Source organism: Eutrigla gurnardus, assembly GCF_963514095.1.
Source record: "Eutrigla gurnardus genome assembly, chromosome: 2".
Classification (NCBI taxonomy): domain Eukaryota; kingdom Metazoa; phylum Chordata; class Actinopteri; order Perciformes; family Triglidae; genus Eutrigla; species Eutrigla gurnardus.
Window position 1 is genome coordinate 2,106,781 of NC_139916.1, and position 14,908 is coordinate 2,121,688.

General features: G+C 42.3%; 2 protein-coding genes across 3 annotated transcripts; one reads left to right on the plus strand and one right to left on the minus strand.

Moving 5' to 3' along the window:
• The first annotated feature begins 2,489 nt into the window (after nucleotides 1-2,489).
• On the plus strand, nucleotides 2,490-6,444 carry LOC311024827 (uncharacterized protein). 2 transcript variants are annotated; one of them, XR_014598340.1, is made up of 6 exons: nucleotides 2,490-2,829; nucleotides 3,776-4,419; nucleotides 4,501-4,614; nucleotides 4,771-4,832; nucleotides 5,337-5,688; nucleotides 5,734-5,949. XR_014598340.1 is itself a non-coding variant. In XM_084027403.1 (6 exons), exons 1-6 carry the CDS (start codon nucleotides 2,804-2,806, stop codon nucleotides 6,010-6,012), a joined length of 1,146 nt encoding a protein of 381 aa, XP_083883529.1. In that variant the 5' UTR covers nucleotides 2,495-2,803; the 3' UTR covers nucleotides 6,013-6,444. The 2 variants fall into 2 exon arrangements, 1 of the variants encoding a protein (XP_083883529.1); XM_084027403.1 differs by lacking the exon at nucleotides 5,734-5,949 and adding an exon at nucleotides 5,974-6,444 and having other exon boundaries at nucleotides 2,495-2,829; nucleotides 5,337-5,597.
• Nucleotides 6,445-9,118: 2,674 nt separating this feature from the next.
• Nucleotides 9,119-11,600, minus strand: rplp2 (ribosomal protein, large P2). The gene is made up of 5 exons (XM_084039783.1): nucleotides 11,491-11,600; nucleotides 9,744-9,867; nucleotides 9,614-9,662; nucleotides 9,432-9,530; nucleotides 9,119-9,247 (listed from the first exon to the last, which is right to left on the minus strand). The coding sequence occupies exons 2-5, from the start codon at nucleotides 9,864-9,866 to the stop codon at nucleotides 9,171-9,173; spliced, it is 348 nt and encodes a 115-aa protein (XP_083895909.1). The 5' UTR covers nucleotide 9,867; nucleotides 11,491-11,600; the 3' UTR covers nucleotides 9,119-9,170.
• Between the last annotated feature and the right edge of the window lie 3,308 nt (nucleotides 11,601-14,908).

A 14,908-nucleotide genomic window follows, 5' to 3' on the forward strand; every position in this document is an offset into this window, starting at 1 on the left:
GATGCATACAAAGAAATAGCCTACAAAGTAGCAAGGGATGGTTAAAGTACTGTTTCCTCCAGACGGTGACATGCATGAAGAGACTACTCTCATTCACTGTCTTTAGCCTGACACCTTGTGGCGATGTTGTGCTATTACATCAAAAACAAAGCTGATGGAAGTTTTTTAACTCATTTGTTTGCTTTTGTGCACATTTATCAGCTTACAGACGTGAAACAGGGAAGGACTAGTATAAATCACATTTTAAAAACTTTGTGAGGGGTTTATAAAAGTAGAGCTGATGAAATGACGGCAACTATTTCCTTTCTGTCTAAAAAGCAGTCATTTGTGTTTCATAATGAATGAAAATCTCTTCTAAGCAGAACGTAATTAGGAGTTTTTTTAGTTTGTTTTTATGCGTCAAGGATCACCAGTTTGATGAAGAGGTCTTTCAGATCAGACCATTCCTGACCTCTGCAGACTTAGAAAAGGTCATCCATGCTTTTATCTCCTCCAGACTGGACTACTGCAACGCACTTTATTCTGGTCTCAGCAGGCGTAACATCCAACGACTGCAGCTGATACAAAACGCTGCTGCTAGGTTTTTAACACGTACTAAGAGATGCGACCACATTACTCCAATCCTTGCTGCCCTTCACTGGTTACCTGTGAGTTTTAGAAATGATTTTAAGATTTTACTGCTTGTTTTTAAAGCCTTGAATGGTCAGGCTCCTGCCTATATCTGCGATCTGCTGACTCCTTATGGGCCTCATCGCTGCCTGAGATCCTCCAACAGGGCCCTCCTACTGGTTCCAAAATCCCGACTTGTCAGTAAGGGTGACCGGGCCTTTGCTGTTAGGGCCCCTCAGCTATGGAACTCCCTGCCCGGAGATCTCAGGCAGGCAAACTCAGTATCATCTTTTAAATCCCTTCTTAAAACTCACTTTTACCTTAAGGCCTTTTCTTAATTGTTGTTCATTGTTGTAGCTATTTAAATTATTTTGATCATGTTTTTATCTTATGTTTGGATTTTATCTCATTATATTATCTGTTTTATTGTAAAGCACTTTGTGACTTGTTTTTGAAAGGTGCTATATAAATAAATAAAGTTAAAGTTTCAGCTAATAGGGGTCAGAAGATCACAAGGAAACACCCGTAATCAAAGTATCGCCCTCTCTTCAACGCAAACAAAGATATCTTTGATAACTCGACTCAACCAGTAATGTTGCTTTCCGTCTCACATTTCCAGCAAACAAGTCTGATAAAAGAGATTACTCATCAACTGGGCAATAGAAAGTAGGTCAGGCGTTTTTTTTTTAGGATATATAACAATAATAATAAGTGGCTTCCTGGAAACCTTTTAACCTTCTTACCTACTGATTGAGTCGGTACACGCCTGCAGCCTGGAGGCAAACGTAGTGAAAATAAACCTCTGAGGTGACGTCATCGTCGCCTGGTCTGTCGAGTCATTCACCTGCGTGGTGCTGATGTTTGCCAAAAAGAAACCTCACCACGGAGGCAAATATGAGAAGCCTTAAGGACCTCCAGATAGAAGAACTGGAACCCGCAAACGGGGTGAAAGCCATTATTTTTTATCATCATATTGTTAGTTTTGATTTGGCATTCCTCTTAATTAATTTTGACACTTTTTAGATTGAATGAATCGATTCAGTGGAATAAATTGATAAATCAATCAATATTGTAATCGTATAACATATTGGAGAGTAGCTGATATAATATTTTTGTCTTCATGATATGTTTTCTTTCTTACATTATTTGATTTAATTTATTTATGGATCCACAAAAAAACCCAATTGAAGGGATATAAAATTAATAAAAAGAAAAAAGAAGATGAATAGCTGAAGTAGCTGAAGTGAAATCCAGTCCAATCTCTGACCGTCCTTGTTTTTTATTCAGCGTCATATTTAATAACTTCCACAGGACAACACCAATAAAATAATAAAGACCAAAAACGCACACTGGCCCAGTGTTACAGCCATATTGATAATAATATTAATAATAATAATTAGTGAGTAATGTGCTCTTTGCTATACGTCACTGATGATATGTTGTTTTGTCAAACTCATGTAATTTAATCATCCTAAATGTATTCAGGCAGAGCTGCAACGATTAACTGATTAGTTAAATTATAAAAATACCTTTTCAATTAATCACCAACAATTTTTTTTTGTATGAGGTGGTTGTTGTTTTTAAAAATGATTTAAAAAAGTAAATATTTGGTTAGTTTGTCCCCTTAACTGGAAATCTTTGATACATGACATGATTTATTTCATTTTATTGACCAACTACTCGGGTTATCGAAGAAGAAAAAACGATGAAAATGATTGTTTGTTATATATATCTTTTAATTTGAACATTTCTACATGCAGTACATCCGTTTCTGTGCCACCCACATGTGAGCCTCATCTCTGCCCGGCCACCCCTATAAACACGGGCTCCGTCACTGTCCAGTACGTCACCTTTTCTTACGCACAGATTCTCCTCCTCCCGTCTACGTGGAGTCTGATGGGGGTCGCGATGTTTAAAAACGCGGGTCTCTGGTAGGAAGTGACGTCGGCGGTCAACTACTTCCTGTGAAATACGCTGTAAACATGAGGCCGGTGAGCTCACGCGCCTAACAGGAAGAAGGCTTGTTTTTTTGCCATGTTTCCTGAATTCCCCGTCCTCCGCCCGGCACGCAGCCGCAGGTGAGGGCGGAGGCAGCGACGTGTCCCGACATGGGCGGAGGTTGTGAGCAGGTAGACCCGCTCCGGAGACTCCCTTCCTGAGACGCGTCCAGGGTCCGAGCGAGCCGGACGTTTACATGCTTAGAGAACCGAAGCAGACGAGGTGAGACTTCTACATTTCATTTGTTCTTCTCCTTTTGAGAGTTCCTGCTGTTCCGCTGACCTCAGGCCGGTTTTAACGAGGGTTCTGCAGCTGCTCTGTCTAAAGACTCGGATAGAAGTGGACATACATATTAATACACGCGTTTAAACGAGTGTTTCTCTGAATATGGACTTTAATAATGGATTGAAACTAAAAAGCATGAATGCTGAGGTTGTATGTGGCTGGTTTCTACAGTCACCTGTGATGATGAAGTGAATACCTTCTGGGTTTCTACTGTTGGCTGAACAAACAAGCTATTTGAATATGTGGCTACAGACAAATGTTTTGATAAGGAGTAAAACATTTGGATGCAACATCAACTCAAGTTTATAGCTACAACTAATGTTTTCCTTTACATTTACATTTACATTTAGGGCATTTAGCAGACGCTTTTGTCCAAAGTGAAATAAGTACATTTGTCAAAAAGAAAGAAAGAAAGAAAGAAAGAAAGAAACCACAACATATCATTGCCAATAAAGTAAGAGCTAAATGAAACAAGTGTTAGATCCTCGTCTGAGTAACGTAGTAGCTGTTCAGCAAACATACCTAAGAACAACAGTGCTATGATCACAGTGTTATAGGTAAGAACATGGAAGGAAGGAATACTTGAATAATCTTCGTGTTGCTTGTTTTGACTGATTCTTCAAAACCTGAAGACTTTCAGGTCGTTATCACAATAATAGAAGCAGAACATCTGGGGACGGAGTGAGATTAATCCAGTCCATCGATGAATCGATGAATCGAGTTAAAGCTCACCGTCTGCTTCAAGCACATGTGATTTCTATCTGATAACGGCCGTATTTTAATATCCACTCTGTGTGTGTGCGTGTGTGTGTGTGTGTGTGTGTGTGTGTGTCTGTGTTTGTGCGTGTGCATGTGTGTGTGTGTCTGTTGTTTTCTCCTGTAGTCGTGCCACCATGGAAATGCACCAGGAAACCCAGAGGCCCAACAACAACGGCCAGCTGATCTCTGTTCCCCACAAGGACACGATCCGCCTGCTGGAGGTCTACGTGAAGCGCAGCCTCAGCCTCAATGATGGCGTGCTGTGGGGGGAGGACAAGCGGGCCGCCGTCATGGAGAAGTGGGTGACGATGCCCAAGAGGAGGCAGCGCCGTCACTCCAGCGACCCTCTCCTCCACCTGGCCAACGAGCAAAGCGACGGGGACGTCGGCACGTTTCCCGTGGAAAGATCTTTGGCGTCGACGGAAACGGAGAAACCCGCCAAGAAACCCAAGAAGAAGAAGAGGAAGAAGCCGTCGTTGTGGAAAAGCTTCCTGGGTATTTTCTCTCGGAGGAGCAGCGAGGAGAGGGAGGAGGAGGCGGACGGCCCGGCGCTGGAGATGCCCGCTCCCTACGCCACCTCCTCCTCCGAGGCTGATGAAGACGCCGCCGCCACCACCTGCCTCCCCGCCACGCCGGTCATCGCCCAGAAGAAGAAGTCGATGAAGAGGAGGTCCATCAGGAGAAGGTTCTCCAAACGGCGTCTCTCTCTGACGAAGATAAGCCGGTCTGGTAAAGACCTCCTCCCCGCTGACATCACGCGGGTCGAAGGTTGGTCGGAGGGACGAGGGAGTTGTACGTGTTTCGTGGAGACGTTAACGTTCACAAATAACTGCTTTGTTCTTGTTTCAGCCGTCGCCAACGACATCCAGCCGACGGACGACTACTACCTGAAGGTGTCGGAGGAACTGGAGAAAATAGTCCACGAGGTCAAAGAGAAGGAGGAAGTGGAGCCGCTGTCCGACGGTGAGAAACTCTTCCTCTTCTCAGAAACGCTTCTAAACCACTTCTGTGTAAAATTAGAACTACGCATCTGCTGACACGTGTGTGCATCTTAATCCCTGCTTTATTATTAGAATAACTCGAAAAGATGAAATAAACAATAACCGTTTGTTCTCACAGAGGACGTGATCAACAGAATCATCGCGTTGACGAAGGAGGAGGGCGACGCCATCGACGACAAGGTCGGCACTCATTCAAACCTCTGTGTGGTCTTTTAATCATTTGGGATTATTCACAGAAACACGTACAGTTGGTTCGTAAAGTATCGACCAACATGTTGAGGCTTCAGCGGTTTCAACAGAAAGCGAAAGCACATTAATAAACCATAAACGGTATTGTAAAGTCGAGGTAATAAGACCCTCAGAGATAAGAGGAGGGAAAGTCCGGGAAGTCATGAGGTCTGCTATCAGAACGCTGTCATGTGATCGAACAAAACAGGGAATGTGATGACATCACCTTGGGTTTAAGTAAATTAGAGAATAATCTGTAGAGTCAACATTCAAAGGGTTTATTGTCAAATGCACAAGTAGAGAAACGTGTTTGTACAGTGAAATTCATTTAGCTGTCAAACAATGTAACATAAGTGTAGAGAAACTTTGTACTTGAGTTGATGATGTTTGAACCTGCTGGATTAATAATGATACTAATGTTAATTAAAGTAATTAAACGTCCTCGTCCCCCTCCAGCTGAGAGACAACCCCACCCTGAGCAACTTCTTCCAGGGGATGTCGTACTCGTCCTTCCAGCGTCTGGCCGACGAGTACCTGCAGACGGAGGCGTCTCCGGCCCACAACCCCCCCACCGTGCTGCCGACGGCGCCCGAGCTGGTGAAGCTGGCGTTCACGCTCGACTTCACGGCGCGTATCGCCGGCCTCTCCAAGCAGAACATCGGCCACATCACCGGCCTCGGGAACCGCTACCTGCAGGACCGCTTCGAGTACCAGCAGGTACGGGGAGGGTCGTGACCTGGTGGAGGTGGCACGCCTGTAACGGCTTGTTGTAGCAAATCAGATTATTGATTAGATTACATTATGTTTAATTTAAATGAACCTGCTCCGCTGAGCCAACATCTCAGTTAATTACATTTTTGCTTCATTTAATTTCATAGTTTCTCTTTGTATCACTTTTACTAACATGTTTATAACTGTATATATATTTAGCACATCTTATTGTAATTTACTCTTTTATCATATTATTTATTTTTATTTATATTCTTTGTTTATTTATTTTTTGTTACTCCTGGTTTATTTTCTCAGGTCCAGTGTGAGGAATGCTCTGTTGTGTTTGAATAATAAATAAAATGCCGTTGTTTTACTTTCACAGGCGTGTTCGGATCATCCGGGGTCCGACAGCGACGACTGAGGGGAAACCCAACCACCGCCATGTGAAGCCTTTTTGAGGATGTGATGCAAGCATGAAGTTCCCCTTTTAAGGACACAAACCGAAGCTTGCAGTTTCACTTTGTGTATTTTACCTCCAGTAAATGTTGTCTGAAAAACCAGTCGAATGCCTTCGTTGTTGACTGGAAACACAGTTGGTCAACATCTGTTTCTACAATCACACTAAACATTGATTTTATACATAATACAAAAGAGACATGGAATAACCTTTGATGTAAATAAGCTAGAGACCTCTGTGCAATATTTTTTAATATTATTATTACATTTCTAGAATTTTCAAAATGAGATAAACTTTATATGATAGAAGCTGAACTGAAATGTGACACGATTGTATCGTTTGCTGATATGAATGCTGGCATTCATATCAAGCTTGAATAAAAGCTGTGTAATTTAATGATGAATTTGTTTGGGTTTCATTTCGGTCGTTGTATCAATATGTGGTTCTGGTTATGAAGCCGGGAGAGAAACCGACGCTGCTGCAGGATAGATTTCTGGCCGTTTAATGTCTACGTGCTCCATTTGACCTCTGGTGGTTTCGGTGACTTTCTCAAACGTGTTTTATTGCCTGTTTTATTCTGCCGTTTATGACCTGCTGACTCCTCACCCACTTCTCTGGTGATAACGCCGGCTGAGTGTCGCCAACCCGTCTGTCTGCTGCTCGGCGCCAAGACAACGCAGCACCATCACAGTTTGCTCACTTGTAGCGTTTAGGACGGCAGGTTTTAATTTGGCAAAACATGCGACTCCTCTCTGGTTGTATAGAAGTCTATGAGAAAATGGTCCTACTTCTCTCTGCCGGCCACCAGGGGGCGACTCCTCTCTGGTTGTATAGAAGTCTATGAGAAAATGGTCCTACTTCTCTCTGCTGGCCACCAGGGGGCGACTCCTCTCTGGTTGTGTAGAAGTCTATGAGAAAATGGTCCTACTTCTCTCTGCTGGCCACCAGGGGGCGACTCCTCTCTGGTTGTGTAGAAGTCTATGAGAAAATGGTCCTACTTCTCTCTGCTGGCCACCAGGGGGCGACTCCTCTCTGGTTGTATAGAAGTCTATGAGAAAATGGTCCTACTTCTCTCTGCTGGCCACCAGGGGGCGACTCCTCTCTGGTTGTATAGAAGTCTATGAGAAAATGGTCCTACTTCTCTCTTGATGTTTTATCTCAGTAAACATTGTAAACATGAGTTTATGATCTCAATCTCCAGTTTCAAGTCTTCTTCAATCCAGCATGATGTTCATTTAGTACATCATGGTCCATTTAGAGTCCACCAGACCAGGAAGCAGGGGATGCTTTAGGGGGCGGGGCTTACCTGCTGATTGACAGGTAGCTAACATGCTACCAATGCTAGTTAGCTTCTGGGATTACTTCAACAAAGTTGATCTGGAATAATTGGAACTTTAACAGCTTTTTCACTAGAATCCAGGTGGATCCAGATCCAGTAAGTTCTCTCTTTTCCAGCTGAGATGACTGATTCCAATGAATCTACTCTCTCATCCTTCGCTGGCTAATAAAAGGGAAATCTATCAGAATGAGTCAATGTCTTAACAGCTGGAGGCCAAAACTGCAGGTGATTATAGATTTTAGATGGGAGTACGCCCTTATATGGCAGTCAGTGGTGGTGGTGGTGTTGTGAAGAAAAAGGGAAATGACAGGAGTCAACGAAGGTCATTAGTCAGAATATATATTTATATATATATATTTGCCTTTTCCCCTCATGAATAACTGGATACTTTCACTTCAACAGTCCCTCTTTGTTGGAACTGAATCCCAAGTACAAATATGCAAACGAGGGTGGTTAAGCTGGAAATGCTTCAATTTAAAGGGTCACAAGTCAAAAAAGGTAAAGAAGTATCTCGTCGTTACATAAGGCGAGGTATGTGAAGGAGGAATGAACCTTAATTCTGCCACACCTGTGGCTTCGTACACACCAGTACACACCAGTTAAATGTTAACATTCCTGCAAAAACAAACATGTCATGGCATCAGCTGCTGCAACGCTACAATCACGGGTGGGTTCATCAGCTCTTATGTTTGTCGACATGCTTGACTTGTGATGATTCCCGGCTGCCAGGTACGATGTAACAGCCTGTCAGTTCCAGGACTGAAGCATGCAGCGATGGTTCTCACCTGCTGAACAGGTTCTCCTGCAGACGACAAACCCTTCACCAGAAACACAACCGCCTGCCAGGTCTAATGAGGCTCTTCTTGTGAATCCGACAGCACATTCTCAGGTAGACGTCAGAGGAGAAGTCTGTAAAAACATGCGTCTGACTTCTCAGTGGGAGTTGTTGTTTCCTTACAGTGAAACAGAAGAGAACTAACCTTGTTTACGTCGTTGACACTCATCAATACAGGAGGGCTTCAATGAGGAAATAAGCTGCCAGTTTAATTAAATGAATTGATGACGAATGAATAACTGTCATCGGCCTGTTTCACAACAGACTGATGACGAGAGCAGCGGTGTGTGATTGATAACGGCAATGACGGCTCTGCTGGAATTCTACCAGGTTCATGCTTCTGGATCACAGCCGTTATTAATCCTTATAGCGCCATCTACTGGGGGATCTGATGGTTCATCTGTAACTTCACACAAAAACTTTCAACTCACGTCTGTCTTTGTACGGCTGGAAGGAACTGGTTTAGACCACAAATTCTGAGATTTAGTGACAAAGATTACTGGATTACACGTTTTTTTCACAAACAACAAAGTAAAACCGAAAACACCATTACAGGTTTCTGTTGGAACACGAGGACTAAACGTAGAGCAGCAGGTTCCAGTGCTGTTCTGTGTTGTGGTGGTGGTTCACTGCTGGTCCTTTAAGCCGGGGCACTAATGTGGTTTCAGACCAGCAGGCCGACCACAGACCGGGTCTGGGTTGCCCAACGATGACGGCATGCCGAGTCTAGACTATTTTGAGCCAAACGACAGAATAGCTTTCAACATCAAGCCTAAAAGCCAGAAGCCTAAAACTCCTAACGGTAACGTCTTTGGGAATAATTAGGTTTTGCGTTGTGATAGTTTATGAGAGCGATTTCAAAACAATGTTTTTTAAAAAGGGCAAAAAGACAACGATGAGTGTAAACCTTTTACATTTTTATTGCTTTTTAAACACAGAGAACACAGATTAATCAAAGAGTCCGAAGCCCATATCCTCGTCAGACTCTTCCGATTCCTCCTTCTTCTCCTCCTTTTTCTCTTCCGCTGGAAACGAGACGGACAAAGACGACAGTAAATTAGTGAGATTATTTAATAGCATGTATGTCCAATAATAGTTAACTTTGTTGTAAGACTGCTAGATGCATTTGTGAGGGCATCGAAATGCATTGATATTGTAATTGTATTGATTAAAACATCCATTTAAGCTTAGAATGTGAGCTCCACGTACCGGCAGCAGGAGCAGCCCCGGCTCCAGTGGCTCCGGCAGCAGGAGCTGCAGGAGCCGCCACAGCACCACCTGCTGGTACGGAGGCTAACTTAGAGAGGCCTGTGGACACAGAAAACACATTTAAAAAGCCTCTTCCATGTACATTTAAAATGTTCCACGCATGTTTGGAGAAGTCCTTTTACCTGAGTTCATGACTTCATTGATGTCTTTCCCATTCAGCTCTTTGATGACCTGCAGAGAAATACGAGATTCAACTTCAGCCAAACACAAATGTCATACTCTGTCACTGCATGTCGTTAAACGATGTCATACCTTGTTCAAGCGTTCGTCATCGGCCTCGATTCCTACGCTGCCCAAGATGGCTTTGATGTCCTTTGCGGAGGGGCCGGTGTTTCCACCGAGCACAGCCAGGAGGTAAGCGGCCACGTAACGCATTCTGTGTTGACAAGAGAGACGCACAAACTGACAGGTGAGCAATTAGTGTGAGTAAATACACAAGTTGTGCAACTCTGACGTCAAGTCTGAGAGAGTAAACTGATAGACAGCACGCATCTCAACTTGGAGGCTTTCATGTGTTAAATCCTGCAGGAGCTTTGTCATCGCTCATTTTATTATTATCTTAGACTGCTCCATAATTCAGAGGTGAAATTATGAAGTACTAGAAATGTAAAGGTTATTATTAATAATATAATGTGAGATTCAGTTAGCCTTGCACAAAAAAACAGCCTGTTTGGATGTCTTTCATCTGGATACTTTATACTAGGAGTACATTTGAGCCCAAACTTTTTCCACTTTTATTGTAAAGAAGTTGAATTAATACTTCTACTTTTAGTCAAATTCAAGCACTTTCCAGGTGCATTTCCATGCTTTTCCAGCCCCTTCCAGCTGTGGTAAACTCCATATTTGTATCAATCCAATGGTCAGTATTCAGTCTACTTATTATGTCACTTGTTCATCACATTAAATGAGATGTTATTGTCCTCTAAACAACCAACATGATGTTTGGAGACAGCTTTTTACAGAAGGACCACAAATGAAAGGAAAACTAATTCCACTAACAGATCCACAGAAATATAATCACCAACTATTTTCATCATCTGTTCATCATCAAAAGTCATTTTTCATAAAGAAATGTCAGAAAATGCTGTTTTCAGTCCCTCAGATATGGAGATCTTTTTTTCTCTGTTCTATCATAGATGTCATCACATACAACACACATTTCAAGACCTTTAGTCTAAATCCAAGCACTTTTCAAACACCACACTAAAATCCAAGTGTTTTCAAGGATTTCCAGCACCCGTAGTATCTGTACTTCTACAGATGTCTGTACTATTTACTCTGAATTAACTATGTAACGTACATTTTCTAGCGTGATTCACTTCCGGCCCCAACCCTGTATCGTGAACGTAAAAACAACGTACTGAACGATTCATGAACTCGTAAACAAAAGACCCGAAGGTAAACAGGCTGTTATTCCGCCCTTCGCCACTAGGGGGGGGTGTTGAAACGTATGCATACAGCAGATCTATTTTTAGCTAAATTTAAGCTCACATTGCGACATCGTAGTACGTACACACACACACACGGGTAGTGTGTATGCACAACTTAACCGTAGTTGGGTAAGTGAATGTGTGTGGGAGGAGCCATAGTTGACGCCAGCACAGCTAGCGTTAGCACAGCTAGCGTTAGCACAGTAAGCGTTAGCTTTAGCTGAGCGGACATTAAAGCGATACTTCTCCGTATCACACGCACGGACAGCGGGCCGGAAGACGCGACTCAAAGGTCGGCGTAAAGAGTTTCGCCGTCCTGAGCTGCGCTGCTTCCCCAGGAGCGTCACACCGCTACGTCATAGCTGTGATGTAGCGCTAACGGAGACGGCGTGGCGTCCATGTTTTCGCATCCGCGCTGACTGCCCTCCGTTCGTGACAGCGGCTTCTTTTCTGTGTTTGTATGTTCAGGAAGTAAAAATACAACCCCATCGAGTACACGTGACGTCATAACACAGTTATACATCAACTAACCGACACACACACTTTAAATAAACCAGGCTTAGACTTACTTTTAAGTCTAAACAGACACGAAACGTCGGTCACGCTAAAACAGAAATCCGGAAGAGAGGGCGAGAAGAGACCGGAAGTCGTAGAAGCGGCGCGAATGTGTCGATTTCATTGGTCTGTGTGGATGACAGGGGGTCACGTGGGCACTTCGATTAACCAATGAACGAGCGTAAATACACGAAGAACGGAATCTCACATTAATCCCATTATTTACGATTATCGCTGTATGTATTTATTTTAGGACTGGAATCACAGATATTGTGAACATTTCTTTAGTTTAAAAAGTTATTAAAATCATTGTTTAGTAATGTTATTATGGAGTGTTTACTAATTATTGTTATGTTGTTACGTAATAGTAAACTCCAGTGAAGATTGTAAAAAATCTAGACTATAAAAACTCTGTACTTCAAAAAGTAAAAATGTGAAAATGTTTTAAGGAAAACCTCAAAAGTATTATTAAAATAAATAAAAGGAAAAGCGAATCCTCACATTTGAGAAGCAAGAACAATCAAATGTTTGTCATTAATGCACTAAAACGGACTCAATCATGGTCAAACATATTGACAATTTCCTGGCAATCAACTAGTTGATTAATCGACTACATTTCAACGTTTCTTGTATATATTGTTGTCCATTTAAAACAAAACATCATATTATATACGCTCTTCACATATTTTGTTTTAAAAACTTCTAATTGTTGAGGAGTAAAATGAACCATTTCCCTCTTAAAGGTAGTAAAATTTAAAGTGGCATGGAAAGAAAATTCTTAAGTACCTACATTTTGTACTTACAGTACAAGTACTGTAAGTACAAAATACTAATACTAATACTAATACTAATACTAAGTACATTTACTCAAGAGTAAATGTACTTAGTTACGTTCCACCACTGCAAGTAGTATGACCATATTATTTGTTTTCTTCTCACATTTTCTTACCTTTCTTATTTTGATTGAATAGTTTGATTTAAGTTATTAACTGAAGTCAACCTGAAAGCTTGCAATGGTGTAAAATATACCTTATGTACTTTATCTTACAATTCTTTGATATTTACAGTACAAAAAAAGTCTAAAATGTTAGAAGCTGTGGATTTATTCTGTTTGTGTTGGCAGGTGTTTTATATATTTTATTAAAGTTAGAGTAGCAACTCATTGATGTAAATCTATACTTTTATAGCCAATTCATAAATTTGCAGTAGAAATGTAATATTCCCCAGAATAATTTACTTTAAAATAACAAATTAAGCAGCAGAATGGTCCCGTTCAGAATTATATGATTACAGGATTATCATCACTGGTGCATTCTGCAGCATCGTGATGTTGCAGCTGGTCAATAATGGATGTTATATCAAGTTGGGTATATGGTTAATATATAACTATCAGTCAGAAGGTGATTATGTGATTGTAAAATCATAAACATCCATTTAAAGCCCTTGAAACCTGATATTTCCCCTAAAATGTTCTGGTATTTGGCTGTAAATGTTCATGTGCATGAATATTCTGCATCTCCTCCAATATTAAAATTAAAATGGCACTTTATTGAGAATGAAACTCATAAGACTCACACTGAGTTTTACATGCATGAGTCAGTGTCATAAACAGGATATCCAAACGTATGAACACACGAATGAAGAATGTTGGAGATGTTACAAACCGTGTGAGCAGGAAACTTTATGACAGAACAACCATTCAGTTCATTGCATTGTTTATTTCCATTAATTCACCATCAGATTCACCATAATCCTCGCCGCGTTGCTGATGATGCAATCGGGGGGTCACCCTCTCTATTCAGGAAGCTACAACTCAAACATCTCCTCGTGTCTCTCCTGGGCAACGAGCCAGTCGAACAGAAACGCCGTCGCCTCCGACACAAACTCTGCGATCTTCTTCACGTTGGTCACGTACCACATTTTATAGACCGTTTCTCCGAAGAACACGAGCAAACAAACGGCCAGGAACCCGAGGAAGACGCGGTCCATGCAGTAGTTGGCCTTTTCTCTGAAGGTCCACTGCTCCCAGGGACGGGAGTGCTGGGCCTCGAAATATTTACCAAACAGCAGCAGGTTTTTCATTTCGTCTTCCTGCTCCTCCACGGGAGCCTCCACGTCCTCGCCGCCATCCGCCGCGTCTGTCATTTCCTATTCTGGTTCGGTGCTGTGTGAGAATATTCAAATGATAAAAGGACTAAAACACAGATAGAAGTCTCTTAACTTCACAAATCTTTTACAGCTGTTTTTTGGGGGATGAATGAAGGGTCTCACCTCGAAGACGATTGTTTTAGGATGAAGATCAGATGCTCACTCTTAGCTTCCAGTCCACCAACACCATGCTTGTTGCTCCTTCGGGATCCGGCTCCGGTCCACCAGCGAAGACCGTGTGTGATGTGAATGTGGTGAACGCCAGGTCGGCTACGCAACTCCTGCCTCACTAAGACGGGTGCTAAGGATTAGTCCTCACTCAGCAGTTTTTACAAATCCCTCACCCTCAGGGATGAGAGCGACAGATGGTCAAATGTGATATGAGGTGTGAAACTGTTCCAGCTTGCAGGTCTCAGGGGGGAAGGAGAGGAAGATAAAGATCTGATAGCAAAGAATATTTAAACGTGCACGTTCCAAACCACAATCCTCTTCTGTAGTAGATTATCTGACTCGGACAGAAACCTGGCAGAAGTCAGACTGATGACTCAGCACAACGCACGCTTTAGCTCTAGACTTGGAATAAATCACTTCAGCGTAATCCTCTCTAGTTAATTTACTCAAATGTCTGCAGTGGCTATTGAAATATGCCTGAAAGCAGCTGAATTAGCTCCATCTTTATTGCTTTTCACGTTGCCAGAGTTCTGCTCCATTTGGTTTAGTGGCTTTTTTGTTCATTTAATTTCCAGGCAGGGCCCGTTGGCTTCTCTGTATACTGAATGGTTTTCTGTCAACGCACACAATTTCACCATACGCCGTCCTCTTTATTGATCTCCCCAATGCATCTTCTATTCTTACCATTCTGGTTTTCTTATAGTCAAAAATCCAATAAGCATCTCCAAATTAATTTCTTTGTGTAAAGTCTGGTCTCATTTCTAGCGAGGAGTGTGACTCTATACGGCTTTTATAACGTATAACAGATTTTAGCAACCATGTGATGGATTGCCTTGACATTTTGTACATACATTATATTAAATGTGTTGATATTAACTTGACTAGCATGACTAAGTGAGTGACAAATGAGTCACGTGACTAATAAAGACGTGGTTGGGTTTGTTGACTTCTCTCTGCTGGCGGGGCTTACCTGCTGGTTGACAGGTCCATTTAGTGTCCAACAGACCAGAAATCAGGGGATGCTTTAGGGGGCGGGGCTTACCTGCTGGTTGACAGGTCCATTTAGTGTCCAACAGACCAGAAAGCAGAGGATGCTTTAGGGGGCGGGGCTTA